The sequence below is a fragment of the Sphaeramia orbicularis genome, chromosome 6 (genome assembly GCF_902148855.1).
Source record: "Sphaeramia orbicularis chromosome 6, fSphaOr1.1, whole genome shotgun sequence".
Taxonomy (NCBI): domain Eukaryota; kingdom Metazoa; phylum Chordata; class Actinopteri; order Kurtiformes; family Apogonidae; genus Sphaeramia; species Sphaeramia orbicularis.
Window position 1 is genome coordinate 3,036,499 of NC_043962.1, and position 10,383 is coordinate 3,046,881.

A 10,383-nucleotide genomic window follows, 5' to 3' on the forward strand; every position below is an offset into this window, starting at 1 on the left:
CTGCAGTGGCTCAGACCAGTCGGACACTACGGTAATAACCTATAAATACTCACAACTGCAAATGTTTCTCTTTGTAAATGTAAACATTTTCATGTATTTACACTAAAACAAAGTATAATTTTGCAAAATTGTGAATAACCTGAAATGTCTTAAGAGAAGTAAGTGCAATTTTAACAATATTCTGTCTGTAAATGATAAACTGAAGCAGAATATTGTTCAGACTGCACTTATCAGTTCAGTTCATGTTATTCACATTGTTTGAAAGGATAGTTTGCAGATGTGAACATTTTCATAATGTCATTTTCCTTGTTTCGCTGTAAAACACAGAGGAGAGTTTGGCGTTGACATTATTTCTATATTATTCTGTTTTTTTTTTTCCTGGTCCGGCCCAGTGCAGATGAAATTTAGCTGAATGTGGAACTGAACTAACATGAGTTTGACGGCCCTGGACTACAGGATGAGTAGAGGTAAGCTAATGCTAACTGCTAGCGTACTGACTTTGTAAAACTGTGGGCTTCAGTTAGCGTCGACTAATAAAACCAGTTTACAGTTTTGAAAGTCACACCTATAACCTGCAGCGACAGTGAAAATGAGATGTACTGTAGATGACAACCGCCTGGAAAAAATACTACGCTTAAAAGATTACTGGGTTTAGAGAGAGACGTTTGGAGACATTTAGTGCAAAACTGTTTTCAGACCCACACAGAACCGAGCCGGTGCTGGTTCTGGTTCCGGTTCCGGTTCTGGTCGTGAACCATCCGATGTGTTCACACTGAAAATCGGAGGATCCACTGTTATTTTCTCTGCTGTGAACACATCTGCTTTCATATGGACTTTTTTTTTTGGCGTCGATGACGCATCACAGACTCGCATAACGGCATAAACACAGGCCGTTCATGGGCGAACGCTTGGGTTCCCAGTGGAACCGGTGCAGGAACCGGCTCCGACACTGGGCTGTCCGCTCTGAAAACAGCTTCAGAGGTGCTGAGCTTCATCCCAGCTGCTTCGTATTCAGACGTGAACTGTTCTGATGCAAACTGGAGGTGAGTTTGATGACGCTAACAACAGCACATCATCTGCAAATGAAGAGATGCACCTGTGAGAATGAGAAACCACACATCCTCCAACCATCCACCGTCTACCATGGGACATAAACCACAGTTTTCCTCCTGAATGGGAGGTTCAGCTGGGACCGTCCTTTCCTGGACCCTGGTGTGGACCTTCAGAGAGGCTGACCAGTCCGACCCCCGTACAGTTCAAGTACACCCTGGAGTCTAAACCTTTAAACGTACATTAGGAGTCAGGTCTAGGAGTCGGTGCGTCATAAGAACTGCTCAGTCACATGACACATCTACTGTCATGTATGAGTCACCAATGAAACTGGAGCCAGGAAGTGATTAGACTGAGTCAGCAGAAGCCCAGACCTGAGTCTGTGAGGCTGAAACGGCACATGTGCAGCTCATTCATGCCACAGATTGGCTGGTGTTTGTTTACGCTCACACTAATGTAAAGAAGGATCACAAGGATCAGCCTTTCACCTTCCACTGCACATCCTGTTGTGGCTGAATGGGGGGTGTGTGTGTGTGTGTGTGTGTGTATATACATATATATATATATATATATATATATATATATATATATATTCTTCCTCTTCTTCTTGAATGTGTCCTTCATTCAGGGATGTCAATTGTAATTTTGTTTTGTTTTGTTTTTTTTCTTCTGCTCAGTTTTACTCAGTTCTGGTTTTAGTTCTTGTTTCCATTATAATTATCACTGTGGTTATTGTTTGTATTGTTGATATTTTCTTGTGAGGGTCTTTGTCACTTTCTTCTTTCTTCTATGTTCCTGTTTATGGAAGGACTTCTACTGACATCTACCAGAAGAAAGAAACTCATCAGCACATTTGGGACTGAATGGACAAACCTACGTTACACACTTGTGTTTGGACACATTTATAGAAATACAGGGACAGTTTAGCTCCGATGTCCAATGGAAAACTGACGTCTGTCCCCTTGTGTCCACACCAAGGTTCGAACAGTTTTGGATTTTTCATTCTACTTTAGTTTTATTTAGTTTGGACTTTTTTTCTCTAATTCAGTTTTTTTTAATTCGTTGTTAGAGCAGGTTTGATAGTTTTTATTAGTTTTCATTTTTTTCTAAATGCTTAGTTTTAGTTTAGTTTAGTTGTAGTTCAGTTGTAGTTCAGTTGGAGTTCAGTTGTAGTTCAGTTGTAGTTCAGTTGTAGTTTAGTTGTAGTTCAGTTGTAGTTTAGTTGTAGTTTAGTTTAGCTGTAGTTCAGTTGTAGTTCAGTTGTAGTTTAGTTGTAGTTTAGTTGTAGTTCAGTTGTAGTTTAGCTGTAGTTCAGTCGTAGTTCAGTTGTAGTTTAGCTGTAGTTTAGTTGTAGTTTAGTTTTAGTTCAGTTGTAGTTTAGTTGTAGTTCAGTTGTAGTTCAGTTGTAGTTTAGCTGTAGTTTAGTTTTAGTTCAGTTGTAGACCAGTTGCGGTTCAGTTGTAGTTTAGTTGTAGTTTAGTTGCAGTTCAGTTGTAGTTTAGTTGTAGTTCAGTTGTAGTTCAGTTGTAGTTTAGTTGTAGTTTAGTTGTAGTTCAGTTGCGGTTCAGTTTTAGTTCAGTTGTAGTTTAGTTGTAGTTCAGTTGCAGTTCAGTTGTAGTTCAGTTGTAGTTCAGTTGTAGTTTAGTTGTAGTTTAGTTGTAGTTCAGTTGTAGTTTAGCTGTAGTTCAGTCGTAGTTCAGTTGTAGTTTAGCTGTAGTTTAGTTGTAGTTTAGTTTTAGTTCAGTTGTAGTTTAGTTGTAGTTCAGTTGTAGTTCAGTTGTAGTTTAGCTGTAGTTTAGTTTTAGTTCAGTTGTAGACCAGTTGCAGTTCAGTTGTAGTTTAGTTGTAGTTTAGTTGTAGTTCAGTTGTAGTTCAGTTGTAGTTCAGTTGTAGTTCAGTTGTAGTTTAGTTGTAGTTCAGTTGCAGTTCAGTTGTAGTTTAGTTGTAGTTTAGTTGTAGTTCAGTTGTAGTTCAGTTGTAGTTCAGTTGTAGTTTAGTTGTAGTTTAGTTGTAGTTTAGTTGTAGTTCAGTTGTAGTTCAGTTGTAGTTCAGTTGTAGTTTAGTGTAGTTCAGTTGTAGTTCAGTTGTAGTTCAGTGGTCTCTTTTCTCTTCTTCTCTGTGCTCCTATTCAAATCAATCCCAGACAGGACTCTGCTGCTTTAGTCTCCATGTTTCCAGGTAGAGTGGGGACCAGAAGACGACTGGAAACCACAGTGAACACAAGTGACGGAGCAAAAAGTGTCGTATGGAGACAGCACAGAAAACTGAGAGAGACAAAGAAATCGATTTTGTATCAATCTGACGTTGACAAAGACCAAAACGAAGAGAATTTGATTCATAATTTTTATCCGTTTGAGTTAGTTTTGTAAACACACAATACAGTTTCAGTTAGTTATGTTTTTTTTTTTTTTTATTATAGTTTTTATTTATTTCAGTTAATGAAAATGTTTTTTCAATTCTAGTTTTGGTCATTTCGTTAGTTTTCTAGAACGATAATAACCTTGGTCCACAGAGGTGCAGCAGTGCTTCTTCACCTCCATGCTTCTTCTTCTTCTGCTCAGCGTTGACACGTCGCTGGCAGTCGGTTCCCTCTGGAGTCAGTGTGTGAAAGTCAGCACAGACATTCCCTCCCAAACACTATTTCTTGTAAAAGTCACATTCACTCAGATGAGTGTCGCTGTATTTATTTTGTTGAAGTCAGGGACATGACGGTGCATGAGAGTGGTGTGGGACGCTAACGGTGTGGGACGCTAACAGAAACGCTAACGGAAAGGCCTGCAGTGTGTGACAGTGTTTCAGAGTGTCCAGTCAGCACTGCTGTCTGCTTCCATTTCCTCAGTTTCACTTTTCACCCCATAATAATCAATAGAAGGCCTCGGGCTCCGTTGGCACGGTGACAACACATAGATCAACATGACGTTCCAGATCAGGCCTGAGGTCGCCCTGGTTTGGGGGGGTCGGTTTCATCAGCTGTCTTTATCTGTGGGTCTCCAAACAGAGCAGCTCCACCTCATATCTGCCTCAACGTCTTTGTCCACGTCTCATTCTTTGCTCAGTTGCAGCGCATCGGAGTAAAACAAGGCTCTGAAACTCCTGTTCTTTCAGGTTCCACATTCAGTCTGATCTGATCTGCAGTGGACCCAACCAGGAAAATAAGAACAGAAGAACCTGGAAATAATGACAACTGACAATTTAGGTCTGTGTTTTAGTGCAAAAACCCCCATTAAATTATGAAAATACTTACTTTTAGAAACTATCCAAACAAAAAAGATGTGAATAACCTGAAAAAACTGAAATTTCTTCAGTAAAATCAGTGTAATTTTCTCAGTCTTCTTCCTCCACTTCTCATTAGTCCATGTGCATTCTGGATCAGATCTCCAAAGACACTAAACACTGAGGAACAGAAGAAAAGAGTTCAAACTGGACTGAATTTAATACAGACATTTCAGGTTGGACACATTTGTTCAGGTTAGTCACATTTTATTGGTACAGGATAATTTAATGTTATTTTTTGCACTAAAATGAAGACAAAAAATTGAAGTTGTTAATTCAAGTTTTTTTTTTTTTTTGCTTAATTCAACTTTTTTTTTCTAAATTTAAGATTTTTTTTTTTTTTTTGCTTAATTCAAGATTTTTTTTTTTTTTTGGCTTAATTCAAGATTTTTCCCTTAATTCAAGGAAAAATTTTTTTTCTTAATTCAATTCAAGACTGTGGAATTTTTGCACTTTGCAAAAACATCCCAGGGGGCGGAATGGAACCTTTAGCGGGACGCATTTGGCCCCCAGGCCGAAAATAGTTCAAATTGGGCTGAATTATTTATTAATTATCAGGTTATTCACATTTTATTATTTCAGGATAGTTTGTAAATGTCAATATTTTCATAATTTAATGTTATTTTTTGCACTAAAACAAAGACAAATATTTGTAGTTGTCATTATTTACAGACATAATGTAATATTTTTTTTTCCATCCAACCCAGTAGTAAATCTGCAGTCCTTCTTTTGTGTGGGTTCTTCTGCTGTTATTATTTGACTGTAGATCAGATTGGTCTGGATGTGGAACCCACACTAACATGAATTTGGAATTTTTCAGGATTGGAACCTTTAGGGGGCTGCATTTGGCCCCTGGGCCTCATGTTTGACACCCCTGCTTTCTGGCTTCTTCTCACTAAACTGTGCTCGGAGTGTGAATCCAGTCCTTATATACATAAACCAGCTGATCTACAGCTTCACTAAAGCTCCATCTGTCACTGAACTGGACAGACTTTACACAAACTCATTCAACTAAACCTTTCTGTTCTTTTTGGGACTGAGTTTGATGCTGTGTCACTCACACTGATCCATCGATTAATACTTTAAACACAGAAGATCGACTGATTTCCAAAAATACCAACTCTGATTGGATCACACTGGAACACAAATATCACCCGTCAGTTTCATTTGTAGCTAAAATAAGTCTTTATTGTGCAACATTAATGACAACAAATCAACATAAATAGCAGTAGGCATCGGCTGGTCCCTTGGGTCCTGTTTGAGTCCAGCAGTCCTCTGTTTTGTGTGGATAGCAGCTGTTAGTTCAGAGTTCCTTTAGCCCTGCTTTAAGATGAACGACCAATGAGGAGGATGATGAAGAAGCACCCAGAAGGTCCACAGGGTCCAGCAGACACACAGTACAGACCCATTTAAAAAAAGATTCAATATAGAGCAGGGATGCACAAGAACTATCAGCACTGATGATTATAGGTACGATATTAGAAAAAAAAAGACGTCATTCTGATAATTAAAGTTTTCACTGATAAATACAGCCCATAATAATAAATCTAGGAGGCGGAGGAGGAGGAAGGAAGGAGGGAGGAGGAGGAGGAAAAAGAAGGATGAAGGAGGAGGGAGGGAGGAAAGAAGGAAGGAGGAGTAGGAAGAAGAAGGAGGAATTGTCAGAATGGGAACAGTGGGTGTTTGGTCTCAGTTCTGGGTTCCTGATATCAGCTGTATAAACAGTTCTAGTGCATCCATCCCTAAAAACAGACTGAGGTTCTAAAAGCAACAGGCGAGAAAGAAAATACAACCCTTAAGGAATTATTGTCAAAAAAATCCAAAGTTCAGTAATCTGCTCCTTTTTGGTGCAGTCATTTTTGGGTGGATTATTGACATGATGTTCATCCAGTATCCAGGTTGAACCATCTGCGCAGACTGTGCCCCGGACCATGAATACAGCATAAAGTTACAGTATGAACCATCTGCGCAGACTGTGCGTGTTTGAAGGTCCTACAGAGAAAACCCCAGACCATGAATACAGCATAACGCTACATGTGCCTGTTTGAAGGTCCTACAGAGAGAACCCCAGACCCTGAATACAGTATAACGCTACAGTATGAGCGGAGCTGTACAGAAGCCACCAGTGTATCTGTTACATTATTGATTCATGATCGGGGGTGTATGAACACAGTCCGCTGTGACTGTAAATAATGAGCGTAGCTACAACAGTATGGATTTGGATTCAGTGGACTGTCGACAAAAATTAAAGTCTACACGCTAACTACAGAATATGGAGGATTAGCATCTGCGACTTCCTGACGTCACAGTGATTAACGATTATTATCACTTCCATCTAAGTGTCGTTAAAAAACCTAAAACCGTTTAAGGCTACGAGGCCAGTGCTGTGTATCAGTTCAGAATCTTCCATACCTTACAGACGAACCAGGGGGCAAAAAGCTCATGTGCAAACAGAAGCCAGTGCTTTCGGATCTGCAGGTGTAATACCACTGATGGCCACTAGATGTCGGATCATTGACTTACATGAACCTGATGAGACCCAGAAATGCATTTGTGTCCTCTGGAGGGGACCAGAGTTTACAGCTTTAAAAAAAAATACTGCAAAGAACATAAAAAAAAAAGTTTCTGAAAATCTGTGGATCACACCATCTCCAATTAAGGAAATTATTTAAAGTAAAAAAGCCAGAATGTTTCCGTTCCTGGGTCTGAGCAGGTTAAACATGAAGCGTCCATCTTTAAATGACTGTTCTGGTCTGTAGTTTGATCACACTGGTGTTGACGTCTGCTGTTCAGCCACATCGTCGGTGCAGATGAGCAGTAAAAGCCCGTAGTTTTTCCTCATTTTTAGTTAAATTGAAGCGGTGTGTGAATTACCATCATGACTAGGGCTGTAAGAAAATATCGATTCTGCGATATATCATGATATTTCATTTCACAATACTGTATCGATATTAAAAAGCACTGTATTGATATTTTTGGGTATTTATTCAAATGCAGATATTGTGGAGGTTCATTTTTGTTTGTTTGATTTTTCTTTTTTATTTGTATTTTATTTATTTTTATTTAACACTTTTATTAAATAACATTCCTTCTTTTGTTTGGATTGAACTCAATCCTGTTCTGATGTTAGTTGTGAACTAATAGAATCTGAACATTTGAACAGGATCTGAAACTGGAATGTCTGGAAAACAGAATTTCAGTTTGAACACAGTTGGAACATTTGGTGATAGAACATTACAGTAGATCCTGTTGGGATCAAATACAAATGTGTTTAGGATTTGGGCAGATTTATGATGGAATTCAATTCTTACAGGAAATAAAAGAAATAAAAAGAAATAAACAAAAAAAATTGCCTTTTTAACAGTATCATGATATATCATGATATATTGTATTGTGATCCTAGTATTGGGATTTGTATCGTATTGTCAGATTCTTGCCAGCTGAACCGACTGAGCATGGTCACATGGGACTGTGGTTCTGGAAGTTTCCCAAATCAAACACAGCACCAGTTCTAACTGAAAAGGAAAAGAAATTCTTCAAAAGCGTCACCTTTATAAAAATATTTTTCTCTTGACTTGTATTCGACAACATTAGACATATTTCTGGATAAAATCTGACTTATATTATCATTTTGTTCATGGCTTGAGGCATTTCAGTTGAGTTTCGAAACAACACGTGTGGACATTTCCAGCCATGCGTCCACCATGTTTGTTCACTACACTAGTTAAACGTATAATTCCATCATATATAAAACCACTGAACTTTACACTCTGAGGTGCTTCATTTTTTTTCCTAACCCCAGTACTAGATCTTGGTGATGAAGTTGGTGATGAGCCTCTGCAGGTCCTGGGTTCGACGCTTGGTGGTCTGCAGAACCTCCTCGTGGTTGGCCTTCTTGTCGCTGTCGTAATCCGTGACCACCTTGTTCGTTATCAGGGAAACACCCAAGACGCGCAGACCGCAGTGTCGAGCCACCACCACCTCTGGGATCGTACTCATACCTGCACAGAGGTCAGAGGTCACAGAGGTCAAGAGCAAGAAACATCCACCTTTAACCCTTAAAGACCCAAACGTCCACCTTTAACCCTTACAGACCCAAACGTCCACCTTTAACCCTTACAGACCCAAACGTCCACCTTTAACCCTTACAGACCCAAACGTCCACCTTTAACCCTTAAAGACCCAAACGTCCACCTTTAACCCTTACAGACCCAAACGTCCACCTTTAACCCTTACAGACCCAAACGTCCACCTTTAACCCTTAAAGACCCAAACGTCCACCTTTAACCCTTAAAGACCCAAACGTCCACCTTTAACCCTTACAGACCCAAACGTCCACCTTTAACCCTTACAGACCCAAACGTCCACCTTTAACCCTTACAGACCCAAACGTCCACCTTTAACCCTTACAGACCCAAACGTCCACCTTTAACCCTTACAGACCCAAACGTCCACCTTTAACCCTTACAGACCCAAACGTCCACCTTTAACCCTTAAAGACCCAAACGTCCACCTTTAACCCTTACAGACCCAAACGTCCACCTTTAACCCTTAAAGACCCAAACGTCCACCTTTAACCCTTACAGACCCAAACGTCCACCTTTAACCCTTAAAGACCCAAACGTCCACCTTTAACCCTTAAAGACCCAAACGTCCACCTTTAACCCTTAAAGACCCAAATGTCCACCTTTAACCCTTACAGACCCAAACGTCCACCTTTAACCTAAACCATCTACTGATCTAAACTGTTTAATTCCTGTTGATCCACTAATCCTATCAATCCATGTCAATAATTGGTGTAAAATATAGTTCTTCATCTTTTAATGGTCATCAGATATGACCATATTTGGACGTTCAGAGGCTCCGTAGTTACCGTGGAAACACCGTCATCTTCAGTCAAACCCATGCAGTGGGGTGTGGTACTAACCAACAGCGTCGGCCCCCAGCGTCTGCAGGACTCTACACTCTGCGATGGTCTCGTAGGTGGGCCCGGCCAACATGCAGTAAACGCCCTCCTGCAGGAAGCTGTCGCAGCCCTGCTCTGCGGCCGTCTGCTTGGCCAGAGCCCTCAGTTCACGGTCGTACGCATCAGACATGCAGGGAAAACGCACTCCGAACCTGGAGGAGAGAAACGGGCATGAGAAATTAATGACATAAAGTTAAAAAAAAGGAGTGAAACACGAAGCTGGTCAGAGCTGTGTGAAAACACTGGTCCCAGTCTGAAAACACTGGTCCCAGTCTGAAAACACTGGTCCCAGTCTGAAAACACTGGTCCCAGTCTGAAAACACTGGTCCCAGTCTGAAAACACTGGTCCCAGTCTGAAAACACTGGTCCCAGTCAGATGGTTCTGAATAACAGCAGTGTCACTGGACTAGCTGTGAGTCTTTACTAAGATCACAGATAACAGGTGTAAATGTGCTTGCTGACACTAAAACGTGTGCTGTTGGTTTGCATGTCTGGGGTGATCAGCTCAGATTTCCTGCACAAATGACAACAGGTGCAAAGTCTTGGAGACCGCCCTAATTAAATGAGGATTTTGCGTGCGCTACTGGTTGTCGTCATGGAGACAGTGGACTGTACAAACTGCTCTGGGATACGCCAGCACTGATGAATATGAAGATGTTCTTTTTCCACACAGGGTGAACAGGTATTCCTCTGTTGTTGCTGATCAGTGGTGCAGTGTGTAATTAGTGAAATAAATACCTTCTCTCTTTATGTCGCTCTGCATGGAGAAGGAAAACTTATAAGTCCATGGGCATGAGAGAAAAAAAAACAACAACATCTGCTTCTATAGAAGGTTCAGGAGTCCAGTCACAACACTGTGGACAGCGCTGTGTGTGTGTGTGTGTGTGTGTGTTTGTGTGTGTGTGTGTTGTGCAGTGCTAGAACCCGTCCCATTCGGTCTTCCTTGTGTGCATGAGACAGACAGACAGACAGACAGACAGACAGACAGACAGACAGACAGACAGTTGTCTGTCAGTAGTGGGTCCTGGTCTGATGGTGATGTTCCACTGGTAGAACCAGGCGTGGGGGGGGCAGGCCCATAAAGTGGGGGGGCA

The 10,383-nt window shown here is 40.8% G+C and overlaps 1 protein-coding gene, 1 long non-coding RNA gene and 1 pseudogene across 2 annotated transcripts; all 3 read right to left on the reverse strand.

The window, feature by feature from the left end:
- Window positions 1-10,383, reverse strand: part of LOC115421684 (CCR4-NOT transcription complex subunit 1-like) — a 969,367-nt pseudogene that overhangs the window by 945,622 nt on the left and 13,362 nt on the right.
- On the reverse strand, window positions 5,481-7,336 carry LOC115421688 (uncharacterized). The gene is made up of 2 exons (XR_003935710.1): window positions 6,358-7,336; window positions 5,481-6,240 (listed from the first exon to the last, which is right to left on the reverse strand). It is a non-coding gene; the product is annotated as an uncharacterized LOC115421688 (long non-coding RNA).
- Window positions 7,840-9,466, reverse strand: LOC115421683 (purine nucleoside phosphorylase-like). Its single transcript, XM_030137688.1, has 2 exons — window positions 9,251-9,466; window positions 7,840-8,324 (listed from the first exon to the last, which is right to left on the reverse strand). Exons 1-2 carry the CDS (start codon window positions 9,417-9,419, stop codon window positions 8,128-8,130), a joined length of 366 nt encoding a protein of 121 aa, XP_029993548.1. The 5' UTR covers window positions 9,420-9,466; the 3' UTR covers window positions 7,840-8,127.

Excerpts from the sequence above, each read along its gene's own strand:
- LOC115421683 (XM_030137688.1), bottom strand. The coding sequence starts at position 9,419 with ATGTCTGATGCGTACGACCGTGAACTGAGGGCTCTGGCCAAGCAGACG. Across the intron at positions 8,325-9,250 it reads GCTGGGGGCCGACGCTGTTG|GTATGAGTACGATCCCAGAG; the intron begins GTTAGTACCACA and ends ACCTCTGTGCAG.